Below are 26,713 nucleotides of genomic sequence, written 5' to 3' on the forward strand. Positions count from 1 at the left end.
CCATCATCAGTCTTCTAACTATCGATTTTCGGACGAAACATTTACAGGTGTGCGTAATTAATTCAAGGAAAATTTGTTAAAGCGCATAACGTGTCGAATAAATGTCAGAAAAACGAGGTGAATCAGTTCTATAAATGGACATGTTGAAATATACATGTACTGGAATTAAATAAATTGTTGTCACATAATTGTAACCGGGAGTCATTTGCACAACTTACTCGCTATAATAATTAATTGTTTACCACTTGCAATTAATTTCTCGTATTTATTATGAATCATAGGTAACACTTGTTTACAGTAAAAAGGTGTGATGATGATGCCCGAAACCGTCTTTAATGTTCTGTACTGTACTAATTACCGGTTGTATATTACTCAAATGGTACAACTTCTTGCTAATCAAGCTGCGATAAACTCTTACTTCATGCCCGACGTCAATCAAAAATAATGGTCGATAGTTAACCCCGCCCTCATAAGCATTCGCGTAACCGATTGGACGATGAACTTCACAGTTTGACGACTGGAAAGTTACCAGATACATCATTGTCAGCATTTAAATGACCGTGTAATGTGGCTAGAATAATCGATACGCGCGTCATGCTATTCTCTTATCAGTGGATTATCCATTACCCCATGTTGTGTTTATGGCGATTACTTGTGAAAGTAGGTACCGAGTGCTCTTTTAAAACAGGGAATATTGATACACTGATAGGGAAACCTTCTGAAGAATACACTGATCGGAAAATTTCAAGCGCCCCGGGGACTCTGATTTCGAAATTCAAGCGCCCCGGCAAGGGGCGCTTAAATGGCCTGGGGAAGACCCTGATAAGGCGGTGTTAATTTAAATTGAGATGTTTGTCGTTCAGATGTGTATCATTTTTTTCCCTTTCAGTTTATGTGCATCATATTATAGCCAAATGACCAAATGAATCTGTTAAACAATTAAATTTAGATGTTTTATTTTCTGAAATGTAACTGTTTAACAATTAAATTGAGAGGCTTTATTTACTGATGTTTGATATATTTTTTCCTTTCCAGATGATGTACATTTGTGTAATTGTATGTTTAAATAAATTTTTATAAAAAATGTATGCAGCATACTGTTCCATTGATGTTAACATTATTAGATAAGTTTGGTTATATGTGATTGTTTATCATGTGCAAACCAATGTTTTTATGTATAAATAAAGCTTATTAAGACTTATGAAGTTACTTATTATTATTTATGTATTTACATACTTTTAAAAGTAATAATATAGTCAATGACATTGATGTTGTAAGGTTTCTTAGACGATTGTCATAATTAATAAGGTCGGAATAACTGACAGTTTCGCGCCGAGAAAAAGTGGCGACAACTTTTTTTGGGCCAGTGGAACCCCTGATATTTCTCGTCTCGTAAATGTTAAAGATGATTTTTTTCGTAAGTGATGCAGTTGTAATTATATTGGATTATCGTATACATGTGAACATTATAAAAGCGTTATGTATACTGTAATCGTTCAATTTGGTTTATATGCAAGTATTTGCTGATGGCAACACAGCATGGCAATTCACAGGACCTATATTATAGGCTATACTTTACTTGTTTTTATAGCCCCCTGTGTTCATCTGCGTTATATTGGAGTTACAGTGTATATAATTTTGTTGACATATTGCTCTACATTATAAATAAATTTTTGGGTTGGCAATGCAGATATAAGAATATTCATTCTCAAATGATCGCACACTTAAAAGAATTTACACCGTACAACCCCCCCCCCCCCTCCAAAAAAACTCATCGGATTTACAGATTTACATAGAACTTAACATCAACCCTGGACGGCTAAAATCCAAATTTTTCCCCCAAGGATGACCTAATGTTGTTTACAAAGAACCATATTTTTTCATAAGGTCATAGAATTTACATGAAACACAAGAAAAGTATTAAGTTGCAGCTAGAATTTGTAAACAATACTGGAACAATATAGTTTGGCAATCCATTTCGAATTGCACAACAAATTATATGCATTTGAAAATACTCATGGCAATTTTTTCTTATTTATCATATCATTTACTAGTCTTTAAACGTTGATAAGGCCAAAAAAAAAATAGTCTTGGTTCAGGGAACATGGCCAGAAAAATGTAGGAGGGTAGGTAGGTTTTTACTTTTTTTTCCCTTTTTTTTACCAGTCGACTGATTTCAGGGTGAAAAAGTGTCAGTTAATGCACCCATGATTGTTTAAACACTGACCAAATGATTAACATTGCACATGTGGTATTTAGTCGTTGTATATTATTCAATATTCCTAGCTCTTTATGCACTTCTTCAGGGCTAGCGCTGGCCCAAAATTTCTTTGAGCCAACCATTTTTTGTTTGTCTGTCTGTGATAGTGTGACCTTCATATTCAAAAGTGAACACGCCATCTTTATCAGTCTCTGATGTTTGGGGTGTGACCTTCAGAATTTTTTTCAACATGAGACCTGACCTAGTCTCCGACAGGTGCTCAAGAGTCTGAATAGTGGCTGTCAAAAGGAGGGTAACCTCAGAATAGCTCAAGTCTTCCTTCTGGTACATTTTTTGATAAAATGGCAATGGGTTTGAGCGCATCGCACAGGAAGTGAGCAGTGCACATAAATTTGAATGTTTCTATTGGTTTGCAGGGCTAGCGCTGTCGTTCGCCACTTGAGCCATTTGCGAAAATATTGAGAATTTGGCTCAAGAAAAATCCGATTTGCGAAAATGCTAAAATCTCGTAAAATTTCATTGAAAACAGCCGCCATTTAAACCCGAAACTGGTTTTCTATATTTTTCTCTTTGTTTCAATGAAAGTATTCGCAATTTGAACAGTGAACGAAAACCGGTCTGCACCTGTATCGAGACATCGCTTGACCTTATTGTTATTGAAGTGCACATGGTAGCTGGCCAATCAAAACTGAGCTGGCTTACACATGAAATGACGTTGTCGAATGAAACGTAAAAATGGGTGGAGCTATGAATACACAGTTAATATTGTCGTCTGCAAAAAAAAAAGCGGATGGTCGCAAATGTCGTATTATAAGATTAAAAATTAAAATAAGCGTGACAATAAATTAATTATTTCCAAGCTGACTATCGATCTAAATTAAAGAGTGATAATTAAGTAATTAGTTCTATGTCGTTGATGTTACAACTTTCTGCTGATTTTCGATTGAAATGAAAAGGTGTTAATTAATTAATTTGATCGTTTTACTCACACACTATGATAACTAACAGCGGCGTATTTTAATCAAAGGAAAACGTGAAAAACACGCGCGGTTTAATTGCAATTAAAATTTAATTAAAGTTACGAATTTTGTAACGCATAGGAAGACTAATTTATGTCGTCTACTATATAAATGGAAGTAACCACTTTGTCCGTATAGTCGCTAACATGACTTCTTTAACCTTAAATCGACGAAAATGAGTCTGAACAAACAAACAAAATAATTAAAACTAGAAAACAAAAAACTAGAGCATTCCAAGAGTCATGGAAAGTTGATAATAATTGGCTTCGCTTTGAGAATGAATCAAAATCAATGTACTGTGACCTATGCATTAAGGTGCAGAATTCCAACACGTTCACTGTAGGTTGCAGTATCCTAAAAAAAAGACTCGGTGACGAAACATGCAAAGTCTAAAGGTAAGATGTTGAAGATGAGAGGAATTTTTATTTGAAATTACTTTGAAATGCTATAGTCTAACTATATGTATATATGCATATTGACTATATATTTTTTTTATTTTCAGATCACACTCATGCCGTTGATGCCAGCAAGCAGTAAAGCAGCAAAAAAATGTATTTTGTGAATGAAATGTATGCTTGTATTTTACATGCCATTCATCATGTTGTTAAAAATGCGCTGTATTAAAATATCTCTATTACTATGAAAATTGTGATGTGATGTATATTATGATATGTGACATGTGCTTGTTGTCATTAAAAGAAATATGAAAAATCTAAAGTATATATTGTTATTTGAAAGAAACGAAAACTGGTTGGCAATAGGCCCAAAACGCACCAAAGACAATCTAGGATCCAAAATTGTTTCCGGGGGGGGGGGGGGGGGGGGGGGGGCATGCCCCGTACCCCCCTACATCTGGGTGGCTCAAACATTTTTTGGGCCAGCGCTAGCCCTGGTTTGTACAGGCTAAGGGCGTCACAGTACATTGATTTTGATTCATTATCAAAGCGAAGCCAATTGTTGTCAAGTTTCCATGACTCTTGGAATGCTCTAGTGTTTTGTGTTTTAATTTTTTTTTTTTATGACTCTTTTTCGTCCAACGACGCTTTAAGGTTAAAGACGCCATGTAAGCGACTGTAGAGACAAAGTGGTTACTTCCATTTTTATAGTAGACTAGATGAATGACTCTTCCTATGTGTTAAAAATTCAAAACTTTAATTACAATTAAACCGCGCGTGTTTTCACATTTTCATTTGATTAAAATACGCTGCTGTCAGTTAGCATAGTGTGCGAGTAAAACAAACAAATTAATTAATTATCATCTTTTCATTTTGATCGGAAATTGGCAGAAAGTTGTAACATCATCGACATAGAACTAATTATTTAATTATCACTTTTAAATTCAGATCAATAGACTGCTTGGAAATAATTAAATTATTGTCACGCTTCTTTTCATTTTTAATCTTTAATAATACGACATTTGCGACCGGCCGCTATTTTGTTTGCAGACGACAATATTAACTGTGTATTCAAAGTGCACAGTGTCTGCGCATGAATGACGGAATATTACTCCATAGCTCCACCCATTTTTACATTTCATTCAACAACGTCATTTCATGTGTAAGCGAGCTCAATGTTGATTGGCCAGCTAGCATGCGCACTTCAATAACAATAAGGTCAAGCGATGTCTCGTATACAGGTGCAGACCGGTTTTTGTTCACTGTTCAAATTGCCAACACTTTCATTGAAACAAAGAGAAAAATATAGAAACCCAATCCAGGTTTAAATGGTGGCTGTTTTCAATGAAATTTTACGAGATTTTAGCATTTTCGCCATCAGATTTTTTTCTATGGACGAAAAAAATCGTTAGGGTCGGGGGCAAAAAATAGGGTCGGTCGGGTTCCCTGAACAAAGACTTTTTTTTTTTGGCCTAAATGTAAAAAAAAATTAAAGTTAAAAAAGAAAGGTGTTAATTGATCTTAACTCCTCCTGCCATACAAACACTTTATGCTGACAAGGCAACTTAAATTGATGACATCACTTAATACATTATACCAAAAATTAGCGCAATGCGTCCACAGAGAGTGGTTATCATAATAAATTATTTTTGGTGTTGACAAACGATGGGATGCAAAATAAACCATTAGCATTCATTTGTATACCTTACTTGCATAGTCACCATGTTCATTAAACACTTTGGGAATGTGGAATGTTTGTCAAATGGAATGAATCCGGAGCACAATATACTATTCAAATCCTAGCTAGAGCGCTACATAAGCCCTTATATTAAAAACAATTCAATAAATACAAAACCTTTAAAACTCTGGCTCCAACAGTGTACCCCATTTTGTTAAAGATATTGAACTTAACACAAACAATTCTTTTATTTAAAAAATAAATATGTTTCACATAAATTTATCATATCAAAAAAATCAAATAACAAGAACCTAACATAAAACTATCCTTTTTCAAACAAGCTGAAGCAGGGATCTGATTCTAAGAAACACTTAAAGGGAGACAACTTCCAATTGTGGGTTCAACATAATGCTAACTTTCTCAAACAAAATTAGCACTTCAAACACACTGCTTTAGTACCCAAGTACATAAGCATTCAAAAGAATTGAAAATTATTATTAGCAAGATGTAACACCATAAAAATTACAATGTTTAACTAATATTGATTTTCTCACTAAAATCACAAAACAATATAACACATTTGTACAATACCTTGAATTATTGGAGTTTGATTCAGAATCATCTGAAACGTGACTGTTGTTTTCTTTCTTCAATGGTCGCGGCGGCAATCTGTGCGAATAGCTTCCCTCAGTCTCATAGTTAGTTGAGGGAAGGGCTGATGTTGTCTTTGAAGTATTAAATTCGGCAAACAATGGAGTGTCAAACTTTAAGTTGGAGTTATCGAGGTTATCAGCTGGCTGTAAGATATAAAATAGTGTCTACAACCAACATATACTGAGATTCAATGATTAGCAGATACATGTACCCTATGCAGTTACCATGCAATACATATACACATATTAATGTAATGTTTCTTTTTCTCAATATGGATAGAGTGCTAAATAATCCATATACCACATATATTATGGAATACATTAACTCTACATTTGTGAATAATAAATCATAAACTGATAACCAGATCATATACTTATTTCAGAAATACTATTTTGAGCTAATAAATGGTTAGGTTATATTTTGGTGTACTGAGCTAACATACATGGGTTAAACTTAAAAATGATTAAAGTTCTACCGGCTCAACAATTTGGTTTTCTATATATGAATAGCGTTTGCAGCTATTTAAAACCAAAAATGAGGAATATTCATAATCATAATAGTTGAAAATTGGTGTTGATGTGGTCACTTGCAATTAAATAACCACATCACTTGCAATTAAATAGAGTATGATTTACCCCAAAAAATTCTACAAAATAACACAATTTCATTCATTTCTAATTTAGCTTATTGAAAGAAGACACTTGATAACTGTTGCATTGTGAGCAGAATAAAGTTTTTAAAAAGAACATTAAAATTGAAGAACAAATTGTCTTTTAAAGTAAAGAAATAATCCAATCGTGAATAACCTCGTCTGTTTTTTTTTTACACAACATTCCATTCTTTTGTTTCCACCCTTTGTTGTAATGCATGTTGTATGCTCTTTTGCAATTAAAAGACTTTAATAAAGCAAGATTTAACACTGATTGTTTCATACCTTTATATTAAAAATATTTATGCTTTTACATCCATGAAATCATAAAAAAAATGTCTAAGTATAAAAAATAGCAGATATCTGTTAAATTTCACACTAATGTGATTATGCTGTATTGACATCCTGTTGTATGCATATAAAAATAATGCATTTCATTGCAACTGAACATACTCTAGAATTTATCAAATCTCAGCTGGAATTTTAAGACAATTCACACAGTTTTATATCTACTACTTGCCGTAAAATACTAAGTCCAACTTTGAGTGAAAATTGCCAAAATGGGTACCATTCAAATTGTGACACCTTTGGGTTCAATAGAATCTTTAAACATATTCAATCATATAGGAGGAGTCCCATTGTGGTCCAAGCATGAAAATGGTCATTTTTTGGCATTTTTTAAACTCACCTACTAACTAAAAATCTTGAAAATACAGCTAAATTCTGCTGGGGTATGCTAACAAATTTAAGTATTTTCCCTATTTCCACTATATAAAATAATATTTTTTTGCACCAGAAAGCTTATCATACATGGGAGAACATTAAAACAGTTATTTAAGTTATTTAATTGCATTAAATAACTAAGAAATTTAATGTCGATTTCACACCATATTTTCAACACAAATTTCTTCAATATGGCCGCCCAAGGTCGTGAATTTAAGTCAAAATTTTACTTAATCCGCTGATGTTCTTCGTAGTTAACTTTCTAAATTAACATTAAAAGTTTACTTGTCAGTTATTTCGTTCAAATAAAGGTAACAGAAGTCACAATGTGAAAATTTTTCATCCAAAAATCGTAAGTTTTACCTTGCTCATTTTCTCTCTTCCAAAATCATCATGGCGGACCTCGCCGCTAGTGGCCTGAAAAAGATGGAGGTTGATCACGTGTGCAGAAATGCGAATACTATGGAAAAAATCGCATTAAATTAAAAACAATAAAAATAGACTAAAACCAAAAAATACATGAAGAAACACCAACAATCGACGTGTTCTCTTACAACGACATTGTTTGCATAAAGTAAATCGCACTTGAACACAAAATGTACTTCTATGATGACAAGTAGAGTCTTACAAGACCTTTGCTAAATCAAATAAATGTAAAATAACTCAAGAATATTGAAATCAGCCTAATTTCGTACCTGAACATCAACAGAACCTAGGAAAATCTCAATATACTACACAGTAAATTGCACAAACAACAACAAACATGGCGGACATGTTCAAAATGAAATTCTGACTGAGGAATTGTGGGAAATTCTCTCTGAAAATAGAGGGTTGTCTACATGAAAATTCAATAGATCAAATACCAAATTGATAAATTAACCAAATAATATATATGGCTGTTTGTTATTTAGTTGAAATCTGTTTTATATTGTTTAATACATTGATAGCATAGAAAACGTCCAACGTAGAGCAACCAAAATGTTACCCAAACTTAAGGATAAATCATACGAGGAAAGACTTAAATTGATTAAACTACCCACTTTGAAATTTCGCAGACTACGAGGGGATATGATCGAAACATACAAGATCTTGAACAATATCTATGACAAAAGAACAACAGTTGAAATTTTTACTTTGAACACAAATACAAATAGAGGTCATCCATTAAAACTTTTAAAACAAAGGTGTGCACGCGACATTCGCAAGAACTTTTTCTCCAATCGCATTGTAAACATATGGAATAATTTACCAAGTGCTGTCGTCACATCCAAGAACACGGATACTTTTAAACGACGCCTAGATAAATATTGGATAAACCACCCAATGGTGTACGATCATAACTGTGACTATAATGAAATAACCGGAGGCAAAACACCGAGACTATTAAATAGCGATGACGAAGAAGAGGCCACTACAGAGGTCCAAAAGACCTGCGGTGGTAAACCACCTAAGGTAACCTAAGGTAATACATACAAAAAAAATCATTTTTGTATACGCTGAGTCGATCTAATTTTTTCACAGTTGTATCACATACATTTTTTTTTTCGCGGACGCACACGATGCTATATACTATAGCTTGTGCAACTGACTGACCGCACTTTAACATATTTAACAAAAAGTGAACCAAATATTATGAAAATATATGTAAATACACTTTAATGTGAATTTTAAATGACTCCTTTTATACTCTGTGTCCTTATATGATCCGGTTATTCGCCATGCATACAGCCTCTCTGATTATTGTAAATTATTTCCTTTCAATTTCACCCAAAGACACTTGACTGTGTTTAAGGGTCTAGTTTAATGAATTTCTGGTCTCTCCATGGGGTATTTCACTCAGTGCATTCGAACACAATTGTACTTCACATGTTCAGATATATGCAGATGTATCCACCAAAAAATTTCCGCTGGTCATAGTCACTTGCAGCAAACAACGTATTCAGTCAAAACATGGCTGGGCTGTCCGCAGTCGCAGTGGCTGATACACGCGCCTATCACCGTGGCGACCCGGGTTCAATCCCTGCTCCCTTCGCTTGGGAGGTTGGTTGGTGGGCACCATACCGGACAGGTGGAGTTTCCGCCGGTTATATCGGCTAAGCCTTCAGAAAAAAAGAAACGCCGATATTAAATATCTTCCCGTGTAAAGACTTAGTTTAAGCAATATCAATCACCTGCAAATGTCGGCACATTGACTTCTTGGTGCTTATAAACGGTATATTTCAGACAATAACATTTTATATCAAAAGATTTTCTTTCAGCTGAATGAGAAAAGGCTCAGGAGGATTTTTATAATGAGCTAAAATAAAATTAAACTTGTGATAAATTCTACAAAATTTGCATGGGATAGTTTGTATACCAAAAGAACAATATTTACAATACATAAAAACGAGCTCTATCAATTATTATGATATATTTTTATATCAGGAATGTTCAAGGAATCTTGCCCCTCCATGGAGTCGTTCACTCAGTGTATTTGCTGTCTTTATCTTTATCTATGATGTTTTGTCGCAGCTGACCGAGAAGTTGCTTAATACAACTTTGGCTCTGCGGCAGTTTATTTTATCCCACGTTTACAGCGAATTCGGTTGATTAAAGCCCCATTGATTAAATATCATATATAATCAACGGCAGGAAATGACATCAATATTTCGACGAAATGACGTAATAAATCCTGCAAAATTATCCAGGCAAACTAATTTTGTTTAAATAAAAAGGTTTACAAAATAAAAAGTGGGACAAATAGAATAATAGATCAGTGTTGATTATAGATCAGGTTTATCATGCTCGGCACGAAAACGAAAAAGCACTCGCCAAGGCTCGTGCTTTTTGTTTTCTAAGCCTCGCATGATAAACCTGATCTATAATCAACACTAACCTATTATTCTCTATGTACTGAATACCGTTAGTGCCATCGTGGTTACACATCTCCATCCAGAGGGCGACAAGGCGATAGTGCGATAGATCGATGGCGACAATGCGATAGTCATATCGTACTGTCGCCATCGTATCATCGCATTGTCGCAATCGTACTATCGCATTGTCGCCATCGTATTGTCGCATTGTTGTCTTCGTATTATCGCACTATCGTATTGTCGCATTGTCGCCATCGTACTATCGCAATGTCGCCATCGTTTTGTCGCACGGTCGTCATCGTATTATCGCACTGTCGCCATCGTAATGTCGCACTGTCGTCACCGTATCAGCGCACTATCGCATTTTCGCCATCATACTATCGCACTGTCGCCATCGTATTGTCGCACTGTCGTCATCGTATTAATCGCACTATCGCATTGTCGCACTGTCGACATCGTTCTGTCGCACTGTCGTCATCGTACTATCGCATTGTCGCAATCATACTATTGCGTTGTCGCATTGTCGCCATCGTGCTATCGCATTTAATTTGTCGCCATCGTTCTATCGCATTGACGCCATCGTACTATCGCATTGTCGCCATCGCACTATCGCATTGTCGCCTTCTGGATTTTAATGTGTAACCGCGATGTATTCTAACGGTACATAATCTATGATCTTTACAAAAATAAATCTGCTAATATATCGAGTTGTTTCATTTCCGCTATATATAGGCCTTTAGCGAGATTAATGCGATGTCGGGTGAACACATACGAACTTCTGTAACAACCCTTAAAGAGAGATAACTCGTGCGTTAAAAAACGTGTATACAAAACTGACTGCTCAACTAATCGTAGCAAGCAAACATATTTCATCAAAACGTAAAGGTTGCGCTGGAATAAATCGCTACTTACATTATAGTCGATCTATTAACTCCTAGAAAATATTGAAGAACCGACGATTTGACTTACTATACATTATAAAAATTATGTTGCAATGTAATTTCGTGGTCTAAAACACAAAGCTGCTCACCTCACTTCTGTCGCCCTAACATGTTTGTTAGGCTAACAGCAGTTCTGACAACTACTGTAACTTCGTGTTGGTTGATTAAAAATATTGAAATGTATGATCTCTTTAAATCTCTCACCTATATACTATTTAAATGCATTTTGTTTTATAGGAATTAAATTAGTTCTCTCTGTTAAAGACGAAAACAGTTAACAATGAAAGAGGGACAGGATCGTAATCTGGACTTCGCCCCAGTTGCATCCATTGATAAAGTGGCATTAAACAATAAGGTATGTATATGATATGGAATCTGATGCCTTCATATGCCTTTTGTATTAAAAAAAAGAAAACTCGTACTAAATTCGGAATATATAATTCATACAGTTCTTGTGACTGTAGATCTGATGAAGCATCATGATCTGAAATTCAATAAAATACAATTTAATCAGATAATTTGAAGGATTGAACTACATTTACAGGCCTTTTCTTTAAAGATATGTATTAATGATAATTTATTTGCTTGGAAATTCAACAAATACGTGTATCAATGTCTGGAAAAAGTAAATGTAAATAGTGTTTAAACAATACTTTTGCTAAAATATATTACAATATTTCTTGTTGTTCTATCTATCTATCTATACTGCCAAGCGCCCTTTAGAGCATTATAGGCAGAGGGACATTATCGAGTCCGTTTCCTGGGAAGAACCAGTACTAGGTGTCTATGGAGGAGATAATGAGAATGCTCCCTGAGTGGGGAGCAAACCCACGAACTCCCGATCGCTAGGCGGACACCTCATCCACTACACCACCGCGATCTTGTTTCTATATTTCCTTAGAATTTTGATGATTACATTTCAGGTTATAAAGATGAGAGCAGATGTTCAGAGAGCAAAGCTTTATGTTATTAATGACCTCACAAGGAAGGCTAAGAAATTGCGAACCAAAAAGTAATGTAATTGAAAACAGTAAAGTACTGTTATAGTAATTTCTAAATATATGAAAAGGTATAAAATATGGCTGTCCTTGTAGAATTGTGGTTGGTAACTCACTTTTAATTTAGTCAGGGATGGTTTTCTCCACACAGATATATGATTGTTTGGTTGGTGGTCAACAGTGATATTGGAGAAGTGGGTTTTACCGGAAGTCCAGGTCCTTCCTCAATTCCACATCACAAGACCACACTACAATTAATAATATTCTGTTCAAATATTTAAAGCATGGAAAAAGCCATTTCAATCAATATTTGTTCAAATTTTGAATGTGTATTAATAATTGTTTGTGTAACTCAAAATTTAATTTACTTATGTAATTGCAGGGGTTCTGATGAACAAAAGAAGAAGAACAGTGAAAAGGCTGACAGGTTAATTGAAGAAGTTAAAGTGATTAAGGTAGTTGATAATGGTTATACTAGTTATGTATATGCTTGAGATGGAGCATTTAGCCCAAGAGCCGGTCCAAAGTCAAGGTCACAATTCATGGTCAAAGGTCAATTTAGGAAATGTGTACTCAAAATTTGTCAGGAGCTTACATTTGTCAAGCCTCGATGGAATTTCATATAATTTGCCATAGGTGATGATCATGATAAGACAGAGTGTCACAAAGTGCTTAAACCAGGTTACTCTTGGTCCAATGTCAAGGTCACAAATTATTGTCAAAATAGTATTGAGCAAATCAAGTATTTATTTAAAAAAAAAATAAGTAGTAGTTACTAGAAGACTGAGTAGAGTTAACTATAACAAAATCCTTGTGTAAAAGGTCAAGGTCATGAAATAAGTTCAAAAGTCAAATAACATAATAAATTGTGATTTTTCAAATCTTTATAAATCTCTTTTTTTTGGCAATTGCGCTTAAATTATAATAAATTTAGTCTAGATATTCTAATTGACAACATACACTTAATAATGATAATTATTACAGGAAAAACAGCAACAATCCTACTCACTGATCATTTAAAATATACAAAGAAGGAAATGCATTATGCGTTATTTTGCTAGGGTTATGGGCTAAGACTGATGTTTTAAAATGGCGAGGAAGAATTCCTGGGAATCAAGTGCAATAAAAATAAAAATGCAAATGCTCATTCAATTAACACAATGACAAATATCTAGATCTTACTTTTTCATATAGTGAATTGAAACAAAAAAGAGCAAATTTTAATAATACTTTTCTTGTAGTTGACTTTGCTGAAATTAAGATGGTAGTGTAGTTGGTCAAAAGATGGGCAGATAATAGCTATATATAGATGCCATTCAGTGCCATAAAAATGCCAACAAAAACAAATAATATTGAGTTAAATCAAAATTATATAATGTATGCAATAATCTTTTATCAAATAACAGGCCTTTTCCTGGTGTATCTACGGTTCTTATAAACGGACCCATTCCCAAACTTAAATTGTAGAAAATATCCCAATCTAAACAAAAATATTTTTAAAAAACTTTTTTTAGAAAAGGGTGTCTTAAAATTATTTTATCTAAATGTTATATCAATAACGTCTAGCAAAGTTTATAATAATAATTTACATGATTTTGTTCTTCTTATTTGAATAACTATAAAGCGTTATATTAAGTTAGTTTTTCCCAAATCATTGGACTTTCCATGTGAAAAAATTCCCAATCCTGAAATTGCATTTTTTCCCAAAATGGCCAGGAAAAGGCCTGAATAACCAATTGAGACTATAGATTGGCTTAATCAAATTAATCTTACTTGAACAGCAAATTCAAATGCATTGAAAGGTATGCGCCCTGTTACGTTGTAGATTCTGAAGAAAGACTTTGTTTCAAAGTATGCGCTTGGAGCCACTGAAAAGTTTCAGACTTTAATTGCAAAGGTAAGTACAACAGCTACTTTTAATGGGATTACATTGTTTTTATTGTCTTGCCTGAAACTGTACTTTTGTGTTTTGCCTTAGACTAAATAGTCTTAATGTAAATAAAAGATTATTTAAGTTAAGACATGAATTTAAGAACTTTTTAAGGTCATAATAAACTATACACTATGAATCCCACTCTTGGAAAACCTGGCTTAATCAATGCATGTTAAGTATCGTCTAAGATTTTGCTGTGCAGTGCTCACAGGCTTAAAACAGGGTACTTTCTTTTTTTATGCATTTTTAGCTCATCTATTTTTTGAAAAAAAAATTATGAGCTATTGTCATCACCTTGGCGTCAGCGTCGGCGTCCGGTTTAGTTTTGTGTTTAGGTCCACTTTTCTCATAAAGTATCAAAGCTATGGCATTCAAACTTGGTACACTTACTTACTATCATGAGGGGACTGGGCATGCAAAGTCAGATAACTCTGGCATGCATTTTGACAGAATTATGTGCCCTTTTTATACCTAGAAAATTGGGTTAAGTTTTGTGTTTACGTCCACTTTTCTCATAAAGCATTAAAGCTATTGCATTCAAACTTGGTATACTTACTTACTATCATGAGGGGACTGGGCAGGTAAAGTTAGATAACTCTGGCGTGCATTTTGACAGAATTATGTGCCCTTTTTATACTTAAAAAATTGAAAATTTGGTTAAGTTTTGTGTTTAGGTCCACTTTATTCCTAAAGTATCAAAGCTATTGCTTTCATACTTGCGACACTTGCTTACTATCATAAGGGGACTGTGCAGGCAAAGTTATGTAACTCTAACTGGCATTTGGACGGAATTATGGGCCCTTTATACTCAGAAAATTGAAAATTTTGTTAAGTTTTGTGTTTTGGTCCACTTTACCCATAAAGTATCATAGATATTGCTTTCATACTTGGAACACTCGCAAACTATCATAAGGGTACAGTAAAAGGACAATATGCATAACTCTGGTTGTCATTTTTACGGAATTATGGCCCTTTTTTTACTTAGTAACTTTGAATTTATGGTTAAATTTTGTGTTTCGATCCACTTTACTTCTTAAGTATCAAGGCTATTGCTTTCAAACTTCAAATACTTTCATGCTATCATGAGGTTACTGTACCTGGCAAGTTGAATTTTACCTTGACCTTTGAATGACCTTGACTCTCAAGGTCAAATTATTAAATTTTGCTAAAATTGCCATAACTTCTTTAATTATGATTAGATTTGATTGATACTTTGACAAAACTACTACTCTTACCCGACATACCACAATAGACTCCACCCAAACCATCCCCCGTGCCCTTCCCCCCCCCCCCCCCCCCCCCCGAACCCCCCCCCCCCCATTTTTGTTTTTTTTAAGATCATCTCACAACTCACAAATGACTACCACACCCTCACACTATACCCCCCCCCCCCCCACCCCACCCCCAATTTTTTGTTGTGAAACGGTTAAAAAACAAAAATATTTCTTTTATTATTTTATGTTTTAAATACCGTCCAACCATCGCACCCAAGAATCCCCCCCCCCCACCCCCCACCCGAATCCCCCCCCCCCCCCCCTAATTTTTTTTTTTAAATCATCTCACAAATTACCACCACACCCTCACCCCTCACACTATTCCCCCCCCCCCCCCACCCCACCCCCCAATTTTTTTTTTTAAACAGTTAAAAAACACAAATATTTATTTATATTATTTTATGTTTGAAATACCGTCCAACCATCGCACCCAAGAATCCCCCCCCCCCCCCCCCCCCCCCCCCTCGAATTATTATTTTTGCATTTTTGTATTTTTTTCGCATTTTTGGAAGATACTGTCATTAATGTCCACACCCCCACACTATACACCCCTCTTCACTCCACCCCTCCCTCCTTTGTGATTGAAAATGAGAGTCCCTTCACCTTTAAAAAGAAAATAGATGAGCGGTCTGCACCCGCAAGGCGGTGCTCTTGTTATTTCTTTTTTTTGGAAGATAATGTAATAAATGACCACACACTATACACCCCTCTCCACCCCACCCATCCATCTTTTTTGATTGAAGTATTGAGATAGTTCCCTTCACCTTTAAAAAGAAAAATAGATGAGCGGTCTGCACCCGCAAGGCGGTGCTCTTGTTTCATTTATGGTAGGGTTTTTATGCTCCCGGTAGAGTGGCATATATCAGTTGAACTGTCAGTCCGTTTGTCTGTCTGTCTGTCTGTGTGTTTGCCCAAAACTTAAACATTGGCCATAACTTTTGCAAAATTAAATATAGCAACTTGATATTTGGCATGCATGTGTATCACATGAAGCTGCACATTTTGAGTGGTGAAAGGTCAAGGTCAAGATCATCCTTCAAGGTCAAAATTAAAAAAATATAATCCAAGGGAAGTAATAAGCTATAAAAGGAAGATAATTTATAAACCTGACAAATGATATATTGAAATTGTATTTCAAAGCGGCGCAATAGGGGGCATTGTGTTTCTGACAAACACACCTCTTGTTCTTACTATATTCAGTCTAGGTGGAAATTATTGTCCTTGAATAGCCTATACAGACTGCACAGGCTTATCTGTACTCTTCACACATGCATTAAGCCCAGTCTTCCCAGACTGTGGTCATATATTTTATTTAAGAAAAAATCTGTGATTTAAGTAATACCTTTTGTATATGACCTTGATCTGTTTTTACTTCTTAAAATGCCTCAGAGGACTGTTGTTCTCAATTGATTTGATTCTAATGACAATAAACCACGTGTTTGATAATTATGATACATTTCCTCTAAAGCCTACAACCTCTATGGAGCAGCGGGCTTTGGCAAGACTTTCTGAAAACAAGTTTATTCATGAGAAAGTGACAGAGTTCAGGTTAGTTTTTAATGTCAATCAGTTTTCTTTAAAACCATAATAGTAGATAAATTGTATTATGCACACTTCTTTTTAAAGGTTGGGTTATGAGAACACCCTAGCAAGCTGTTCTGGTGGTGGCTGGAAATATTTGTCCAGAGCATAACTTTGTGAAGCATGAATGGATTTTTTTTTATGTACCCCCACCACTATAGTGGGGGACATATTGTCTTTGCCCTGTCTGTTGCTTGGTTGGTTTGTTTGTTTGCCCCAACTTTAACATTTTGCCAAAACTTTTGCAATATTGAAGATAGCAACTTCATATTTGCCATGCATGTGTATCTCATGGAGCTGCACATTTTGAGTGGTGAAAGGTCAAGGTCATCCATCAAGGTCAAAGGTCATATATATAGCTTCAAAGCGGCGCAGAAGGGGACATAGTGTTTCTGACAAACACATATCTTGTTAAACTTGCCATAATTGATCAGCTTGGTCAGGATGAGTGTATTGTGCAAAAACCAGCTCCCCTGGGTCTAAGGTCAAGTTCATAATTCAAGATCAAATTTAAGAAAATTTAACTGAACACCTTGTCGAGCCTGGATTGATTTTCATATGATTTGCTATACGGGATCAGCATGATAAGACTTAGATTGATGTGCAAGAAACTGGTCCCTGGGTCCAAGTTCAAGGCAATATTTCAAGGCAAATGGTTAAAATAAGCGTTTTTCATCAGCATGTGTATGTAAGTTGCCTGAGTATTCAGCATGGTGAGATGGAGTGTGTTGCAAGTCCAAGGCAAAGGATGCAATTCGAGGTCAAAAGTAAAATTTACGAAATTTGTACTTGACACTTTGTCTGGATCGTTACTTTGCCTTGCACATATGGATTTAAAAATAACTTGGCGAAAGTGAATATCATGATGAGACAGAGTGTTGCATGCATGATAAAGGTCCCTTCGTCCAAGGTCATGGTCAGAATTGAAGGATAGAGGTCAAATATAGGTATTTTCAATCAATCTTAACAAGTGATCTGCATGATGAAAGGTAATGTTGCACTTTAAAAGTCAGGTCCCTGGGTTCAAGGTGGAGGTCACATTTCAAGGTTACAGTTAAAGTTTAAGAAATGAGTATGTTACATATTAAACCTAGCAAAATCATGTCCAGCATGGATAGATTTGCAAATGTCTTGACAAAAGTTATCAGCATAATGATGTCAAGAAAAGAAGCTGGTCTCTTGGTCTGAGGCAAATGTGGCTCCATTGGTCATGGTCAGCTCGGGTACTACTTAAAGTATACCAGGTACTCTTAAGTATGCTACAGTGTACCCCATGTATGGTAAATATACTCAAAAGTACAGGGTAATACTAATGCTAAATTGGTCGTTGTCAGCTTTTTTTATGCCCCGAAAGGGTGGCATATAGTTTTTGAACTGTCCGTCATTGCATCCGTCTACCTGTCTGTCTGTCAGTCAGTCTTTCCGTCGGTCCAAAAACTTTAACATTGATCCACCCATTTACCTTTTAACCTTTCTTCTTGATGTACAGCATGAAGATACTTGCTTTTCATATCAAGTTTTGACTGTGAAATGAGTGTTACCTTTATTACATCTCTACACTAGTTATACATTTAACCTCTTTATGTATGTCAGGTAACAATACTTTCACTTAAAAGCCTCAGCTGTTGCAGAAGATTGAGCTGTTGGCACATTACAATTAAGTGGTGACAAGTATTGAAGTTGTTAACAGACACTGGTGTTCATTTTGAATTTGTTCTCGATAAGTTGGCTTAATGCATGTGCGTAAAGTGTCATCCCTGAAAAGCCTGTGCAGACTTCACATTCTAATCAGGAACAACACTAAAACGCACATATATTAAGCCAAGTTTTCCGTGAATCATTTATATACGAAATACTACATGAAGCTTGTGTTTAACTCTGCAGAAATGGGCACACAGACTGGAAAGAGCTGGCTGCCTTCTTGATGACCAAACACACATCAAGAGAGTTCAACAAGAAAAAGAAAGCCAAAGAGAAACTGAAGAAGGTTGAGACTAACGTAAATGCATCTGAAACACTCATTCATGCATACCTTGGTGGAAAACTGAGTTCCATAAGGTCAGAATTGGAGGATGAAGAGGAAATGAATACAGAGGTGGGAACAAAGCTTAGTCAAGATCCAGATGAAATGGTTGAAAGTGAATCTGAAGATGAGTCAGAACTGAGCAATGGCGAAAATGTGACCTCTGATGATGATGAGAGTCATTTGGATGAAGTAGGAGCAGTACTTGGGATTAGTAATGATGATGAAGATGATGACTTTGAAATACCATCTGTGTATGCTAAAGAGGAACGTGATGTTGGAGATAGTAGTGAGGAATCTAGTGAGAGTGAAGATGATGATGGTCGCAGTAAAATACAAAAGAAAAACCTTGGGGATGCCATTCGTTTATTAGCACAACAAAAGAAAGCAAACAAAAACTTACTAGAAGAGAAACAACTCAAACCAGATACAAAGTCTATAAAACAATCTGAAAAACAGCTTTCAAGTAATATGAAGAAGAAAGGTGTTTCCCATGAAACTATGAACGAAACATTAGTTTTAAAAAGTGTAAGTACTAAAGATGGTAAAGATAAAAAGAAAACCGAAAGTAAAATTGTTTTAAAAACAAGTAAAACAGCCAAAAATGTAAACAATATAAAATGTGATAAAAACACATCAAAGGGGAAAGATGTAGTAATTAAACAATTAAGTAGTGATGATGATGAGGAGGAGGAGGAGGATTATAATGATGATGATGATGATGATGATGATGATGATGATGATGATGATGATGATGATGATGATGATGATGATGCATCAATGGCAGAAAAGGATGACAATCATAGTGGTGAAGAAGATGAGGAAGTTAGTCATAGTGATAATAGTTCTGATGATTCTTATGATAATGTCAGAGAAAGTAATCCGGCAAACAAAATTAATAAGTCCTCAAAGAAATCAGTGACTGTGAAGCCTTTGCCAAAGATGAAAACTCAGGGTGAAATGATAATTAAACGAATTGATTTATCAAAAGACTTGGAAACAGAAGAAGTACCGGCAATTCTCACTAACAAACAAGAAAAATTGGCAAGAACTGGAAAGCGGACAGTGAAAGATGAATTCTTTGCATGTAGTGACAGTGAAGGAAATGATGAAGAGGAAATGTTCAGTGAGACAAAAGCTGATAACTATGAAGAAATTGAGGAGGAGGAGCAAACGGGTTCTGAGGCTACAAGGCTGGACCTGAACTCGTTCTCCACTACATTTGTTGGGTCTCTGAGCTCAGAAAAGATGATGGAATGTACGGAGAAGCAGTTCCGTACCAACCTGGAGTGGAAAAAGCTGAGGCAGGAGAAGTTTTCAAGGTAGACTTTACTGATATCTTAAGCAAATTATTATCTGGTATTATTGTGTGCACAACACGTTTCGGAGTAGATGATTATTTGGTGCAGCATTTGAAAGCTTTTTATGCCCCTGGTTCCGTCTGTCCGTCAGGCATTCCATTATGTGGACTTTTTCAAACGTTTAAGACATTGACCTGATATTTGGTGTGCAAGTCTTCCTTTATGAATAACAGGTAAAGTGTGAGTTTCATTCCGGTCCATTGATTTTTATCGAAGTTATGTGGCCTTAATAACCTTTAATAACCTTTTTTGGGTCTACTTACATGAGCTACAGATGAATTGTGAAATTCGTCATAGTCCATTAAATTTTAGCGAAGTTATTGGATTTGCATTTACAAATTGTCTCTATAATAACCGTTTTACAGATGTTTTTTACGAAATGTTCTCAGATATTGAGCTGATTTTTGGTATGTGAGTCTACCTACATGACCTACAGATGAAGTGTGAAATTTGTAACAGCTTGCATTTACAAATTTTCTCCATAATAATCATTTTCCGCAGTGATTGTTTTTACAATTTATCAAATGCGAGTCTAAGGACTCGCTTGACTAAATATTTGTAAGTTCAAAACTAAAAGTGCGAGTATCAAGTATTATAAACTTTCTATTGATGAATTTAGCAAAAAAAACTAACAAATGAGAAGAAATAACCAGGTCTTTAATTGGCTTTAACAATTCATATGTCAAGTAACTTTTCGTTGTTGTTTTTTTTAAATTCAATTTGTCAAGTGACTTTGTTATAATGTCTCTTGTCTTTTAGCATCCATGCACAATTTATAGTACATACTCTTGGTTTATTTGTCAAAGGCCTGCCAGCTGAACAGTTTCGGGACTCACTTTTTATTATAACATCTAGCTTTTTGTCATTGTTGGATTAATTACTGGTGAAGTGGGTTGTTGATATAGATGCGCTTGAACTTGCATCTCTTTCAAAAACTGGAAAAAAGTCTGCTGGCTTTCGCTGTTATGATTCGGCATCAGACCCATTTTTGCATTTTCACTGACGTCATGAACAATGTGCTTTTTCAGATGTTAATATTTACTCCTACAACACTTTCCCCTACATATTATAATATATTCAATTGTTTCCCTATGTAATTCAATGTAAAAGCGACAACTTTAAGCAAAAATAAATGCAACATTTTGCACTCTAATAACCATTTTCTATAGTATTTTTACACAACGCTTTCAGATAATGAGCTCAGAGCTCCAGATAAGGATTTGTGAAATTAGTAACGGTACTGCCACTGACAGAGAGAAAAGGAGTAACGCTTAAAATCAATAAGTACCTGTACGACCATATTCAAAAATACAGGTAGTACTGTACTACCCGTGTTCTTGGATATTGAAGGGTGTATAACTGACTTTACAGAAACATTTGCAGCAATTTAAATAAATAAATGTAGCTTCTTTAACAGTTACTGTATTAGGTTTTCCATTCTGAATTATGATGCTAATACAACTGCACATAAAAACTCATGACTAATACTATTTCTTCATTTTTCTTGACAAGAAAACACAAGCCAACTAGTAAGCTAAGTAAATGAACACTTATTTCACTGTCTCATCTGTTTCCCATCGTGTTTTCTAACGTTTTACGCCACCGATATAATCAAATCATTTAATATCGGGGCGACAATGTCTTTTTTCTGGGTTTAAAGATTTAATGTCAGGATGGTTAGAAGACAACGTATGTAGTCATTATATGACAACAAAGTGTTGTATATAATGACAACAAAGTGTTGTTTTGAGCCGCTTTCGGTTAAGCCGGCATTCAATTGCGCGCAGACATTTCGTTTTTGACGGATTTACAAGTTACAGGAAATCACGCGATAGAATAGACAATAATATATGAACCCAGTCTACAACTTTTCGGAAATTTAAATTAACGAAAAGTGCCGTTAGGTTAGAGACCAACAAATCAAGCCGCGCTGACACAGGCATATCGGCACGGCCAGAATTTTTCGTAAATGCGTAAAATGGATATTAATGTCGTAATTGTACGTCCAGTTTATAAAAATAAATGCGTAAATCTTCATGAAAAAGGCGTATTTACGGCTGTACGGCCCTTATCTGGAGCTCTGATGAGCTGGTTTTTGGTATGTGAGTCTACCTACATGACCTACATGTACTGATAAAGTGAGAAATAACTTCCCATATTTTGATTTTTGGCGTTATATGCCTTGCACTTACACATTTTCCCTATAATAACCGTTTTCTGGAGCTTTTTACGCAACGCTTTCAGATATTGAGCTGATTTATGGTATGTGAGTATACCTACATAACCTACAGATGAAGTGTGAAATTTGTTCTGGTCCATTGATTTTTGGCAAAGCTATGGGCCTTGATCTTAGAAAATTTCTCTTTAATAACTTTTTTCCGATTGTTTTTTAATTAACGCTTTTCAGATATTGAGCTGATTTTTGGTTAGTGAGACTACCTACATGACATAAAGATAAAGTGTAAGTTTTGTTCTCTTAAAGTTGAAGTGTGAGTTTCGTTGTGGTCTATTGATTTTGGATGAAGTAATGGGCCTTGGAGTTACACATTTTCTCTATAATCACCGTTGGAGTTGTTTTACGCAACTCTTTCAGATATTGTGCTGATTTTGGTATGTTCGTCCAGTCCATTGATTTTTTACAAAGTTGGACCTTACAATTTCTCTAAAATAGCTGCTGTGCAGCTTCAAAGGGGGCATAATCAAATTGTGTTGAACAAATGCAGGCTTTGTTTAAAGTATGGTACATATTGTATATTTACTTGGTTCAGGTAGACAAGACAAAAAGTCAAATTATACTAGAATTGTAGTATTTTAACCCTTTTCCACTCAAAAATGAAGTGAAAATGGCTTTATGCGATCAGCATAAAACCAGAACAGCCTTAGAGTGACTCACAGTTTTATGTTACATTCTGTTTGCTTCTTATCAGTATCTTAGGGTTGGAAATTTTGTCTTTACAACTTGACTCCATTAAAATTTAGTTGGATTTTCTAAGGGACATAAGTGCGTATCTGAGTGGTAAAGTTTTAAAGTACTGATGTGTAACTAGGGTAATATAAAGCTTGCTATCTGCTTTCAGAGGTGGCCAGCAGTCCAGTAGAGGTCACTTTGGTTCTCAGGGACGAGGAACATTCAGGGCGGGATCAGATTCAGGCCAGGGGAGGGGTGGTTTTGGTGCCCGTGGTAAGGGCTATGTCCAGGAAGAGGGGTTCAGCAGGGGGCCTAGAGGTCGAGGGGGGTCAGAGAAAGGGGGCATGCAGGGGGAGCCATTCGGGCGGGACCGTGGTTTGCATGGCAGTGGAAGGGGTTCAGAAAGGGGCCGTGGAGCAGCAATGCCAAGCAGACCCTGGATGGCGAGAGGGCCATCTGGTTAGTTGTGCTTATATTACAGTCATTTACGTATTAAAGACTGAATGTAAAACTGTGGTATCTGATATAACATTTTAAGTTATGTGTGGTGACTTATTTGTTGTTATTTCCATTTTTAGCTCGACTATTATATATGAAATGTATATTGTGGAGCTATCCTACTCAACCCGGCGTCAGCGTTAGCGTGCAATTGTTAAAGTTTTCGTACTACCCCAAATATTTTCTTTGTCCCTTGACATATTACTATCATATTTTGCATACTTGTTTACCAACATGACCCTAACCTATAAACAAGAGCAGACAACTCTATCAAGCATTTTGTCATAATTATGGCCCCTTAACCACTTAGAATATGCAGCAAATGTTAAAGTTTGCGTACTACCCCATTTATTTTCATTGTCCCTTGACATTTTGCTTTGATATTTTGCGTACTTGTTTACCAACATCACCCCAACCTATAAACAAGAGCAGACAACTCTATCAAGCATTTTGTCATAATTATTGCCCCTTTTATACTTAGAATATGCATATTATTGATAAATCTATGTTAAAGTTTGCATACTACCCCAAATATTTCCTATATTCTTTGACATATTGCTTTTATATGTTGCATACTTGTTTACCAACATGACCCCAACCTATAAACAAGAGCAGACCCCTGTATAAAGCATTTTGACATAATTATGGCCCCTTTTACACTTAGATAATTAAACATTTTGCGTAAGTGCCATAACTTCTTTATTTATGATCACATTTTATTATTACTTTGACAAAACAACACTTACCTGAATACCACAATGGATTCCACCCAAACAATACCCCACGCCCCTACCAGAATCCCTTCCCCCCCCCCCCAACCTCACCCCCCCCCCCCATTTTTTTAAACATCTACTAATAAATTACCCCACCCCACATTATACCCCCTCTCACCCCCATCCCCCCTACCCCCCACCCCCCACCCCCCCACCCTCCTGCCCCAATTTTTTTTTTAAACATCATCTAATAAATTACTCCACCCCACATTATACCCCCCTCTCACCCCCACCCCCCTACCCCCACCCCCCCCCCCCCCACCCCCAAATGATTGAATATGAACAATTTCCCCATGATGGCTTACGTTATACTGGCAAGCACTCGAATAGTCGAGCGCGCTGTCCTCTGACAGCTCTTGTAATGTCCCCTGATTGAATGATCGGGGGTATATTGTTTTTGGCCTGTCTGTCATTCTTGGTTAAAGTTTTGCGATAACTTTTGTAATATTGAAGATAGCAATTTGATATTTGGCATGCATGTGTATCTCATTGAGCTGCACATTTTGAGTGGTGAAAGGTCAAGGTCATCCTTCAAGGTCAAAAGTAAAAAAAAAAAAAAGCCAAGGGAAGTAACAAGCTTTAAAGGGAGATAATTTTGATTTATCATTTGGCAGCTTCAGATCTTTTTTTACAAGGGAAGTAAGGGAAGGGATATAATAAAAAACAGAAATATTTAAATAAAAGCGACGCAGTAGGGGGCATTGTGTTTCTGACAAACACATCTCTTGTTTGTAATTAGACATGAAAATCTTTGCATTCAATCTTGCTATTTGTGTACAGTTCACCTTTGACTTCAAACACTAGAAAAATAGCTACATGAACTGGTATTTTGTGTTCCTGACGAAACTTTACTGCAAATGCTGATATCATCACTTAGACAATTCATATACATAAAAATGCCCAGTATAAAGTTATATACTGATATATGAGAATGTGAAACGTGGTCTGTTGTTTCTCAAGTTGTCATGTCAAATCTTTGAGAAAAAGAACAAAAAGAAGAGTATAGTTGAATCTTTGTTAATAAACAAAGAACTCTATTAGACTCACAGTTTATTATGCCCCCGGATCGAATGATTGGGGGCATATTGTTTTTGGCCAGTCTGTCTGTCATTCTGTTCCAAAACTTTAACCTTGGTTAAAGTTTTGCGATAACTTTTGCAATATTGAAGATAGCACCTTGATATTTGGCATGTGTATCTCATTAAGCTGCACGTTTTGAGTGGTGAAAGGTCAAGGTCATCCTTCAAGGTCAAAGGTCAAAAAACAAATCCAAGGGAAGTAAAAAGCTTTAAAGGGAGATAGTTATCTGTACCTGCCAAATGATAAAAAAATAAATCAATCAATCAAAGCGGCGCAGTAGGGGGCATTGTGTTTCTGACAAACACATCTCTTGTTTAAAGTTTTTGTAAATGCACCTTTTTAAATGACTGTTAGTTATAAATCTGGCAAAAGCTCCTTCAAATGTGTGACTATATTAGCAATGTTCTGTAAAAATTTGGTTAAAAGTTCGTAAAGTGTCGTCCTAGAATAGCCTTTGCAGTCCGCACAGGCTAATCAGGGATCACACTTTCCCTTGTTATATAAAAGGAAGTCTCTTCTTAGGGAACATCCAGTTTAGGCTTAAAGTGGTGTCCCTGATTAGCTTGAGCAGAATGCACATTCTACTCGGGGAGGACCCTTTACACACATGCATTAACTCCCGTTTCCCCAGAGCAAGGCTCATATAATGTTGTCAACTCTATAACTCTGTGCTTACAGGAAACCAGTCTGCTGAGAAACTTCACCCTTCGTGGGAGGCCAGTAAGAAACGCAAGCAGCAACAGAACACCATAGCAGCCTTCGAGGGAAAGAAAGTCAAGTTTGATGAGTGATGTTTGAATTTTTGTTTTTGTTACTGAATGATATATTATATTTAAAATATTAATAAAGGATGGACTCAGTAGTTCCGGTATATTGTTTTGCTTTTCTCATAATTATGTGTTATGAACAAGTGTGACACTTTTTGGCTTGCTACCAAACAGAGTATAATTTATTGAGACAGCTTTGATACTGAAGTGAGTGTCTTGTTTGGATTGTGTTCACCTTAATAATTTAAATAGAATATGACAGTGCTTGCTAATAAACAGGTATAAATAAGTCTTCTATAAAAGAGGCAAATAGCTTGCACAACTTTGACAAGGTTAAAATAAAGGAACACAGTAGTGATGTGTTTGGTGAGACGACATGTCTCTA

General features: G+C 35.7%; 2 protein-coding genes across 13 annotated transcripts in view; one reads left to right on the plus strand and one right to left on the minus strand.

The window, feature by feature from the left end:
• LOC127876395 (chromodomain-helicase-DNA-binding protein 1-like) overlaps positions 1–8,126 on the minus strand; it is an 85,472-nt gene extending 77,346 nt beyond the window's left edge. For all 8 annotated transcript variants that reach the window (XM_052421592.1, XM_052421590.1, XM_052421588.1 and 5 more), the window contains exons 1-3: positions 8,035–8,126; positions 7,703–7,756; positions 5,905–6,110 (exon numbers count right to left, since the gene is read on the minus strand). In XM_052421592.1, the coding sequence (XP_052277552.1) occupies positions 5,905–6,110; positions 7,703–7,711 (215 nt within the window). In that variant the 5' untranslated portion in view covers positions 7,712–7,756; positions 8,035–8,126. The remainder of the gene's footprint in view (positions 1–5,904; positions 6,111–7,702; positions 7,757–8,034) is intronic.
• A 2,843-nt stretch (positions 8,127–10,969) lies between these two features.
• LOC127879279 (uncharacterized) lies at positions 10,970–26,423 on the plus strand. 5 transcript variants are annotated; one of them, XM_052426040.1, is made up of 9 exons: positions 10,970–11,076; positions 11,397–11,487; positions 12,056–12,144; positions 12,513–12,585; positions 13,956–14,027; positions 16,806–16,885; positions 18,803–20,263; positions 23,380–23,669; positions 26,240–26,423. In XM_052426040.1, exons 2-9 carry the CDS (start codon positions 11,413–11,415, stop codon positions 26,350–26,352), a joined length of 2,253 nt encoding a protein of 750 aa, XP_052282000.1. In that variant the 5' UTR covers positions 10,970–11,076; positions 11,397–11,412; the 3' UTR covers positions 26,353–26,423. The 5 variants fall into 5 exon arrangements, with proteins under 5 accessions (XP_052282000.1, XP_052282003.1, XP_052282001.1 ...); XM_052426043.1 differs by having other exon boundaries at positions 10,976–11,070; XM_052426041.1 differs by having other exon boundaries at positions 10,996–11,076; positions 11,370–11,487.
• The last annotated feature ends 290 nt before the right edge of the window (positions 26,424–26,713 follow it).

Source organism: Dreissena polymorpha, chromosome 4 (assembly GCF_020536995.1).
Source record: "Dreissena polymorpha isolate Duluth1 chromosome 4, UMN_Dpol_1.0, whole genome shotgun sequence".
NCBI lineage: Eukaryota > Metazoa > Mollusca > Bivalvia > Myida > Dreissenidae > Dreissena > Dreissena polymorpha.

Coding starts and splice junctions, on each gene's coding strand:
- LOC127879279 (XM_052426040.1), top strand. CDS start 11,413: ATGAAAGAGGGACAGGATCGTAATCTGGACTTCGCCCCAGTTGCATCC. Junction 12,145..12,512: donor AAGAAATTGCGAACCAAAAA/GTAATGTAATTG, acceptor ATGTAATTGCAG/GGGTTCTGATGAACAAAAGA. Junction 20,264..23,379: donor AGGCAGGAGAAGTTTTCAAG/GTAGACTTTACT, acceptor ATCTGCTTTCAG/AGGTGGCCAGCAGTCCAGTA.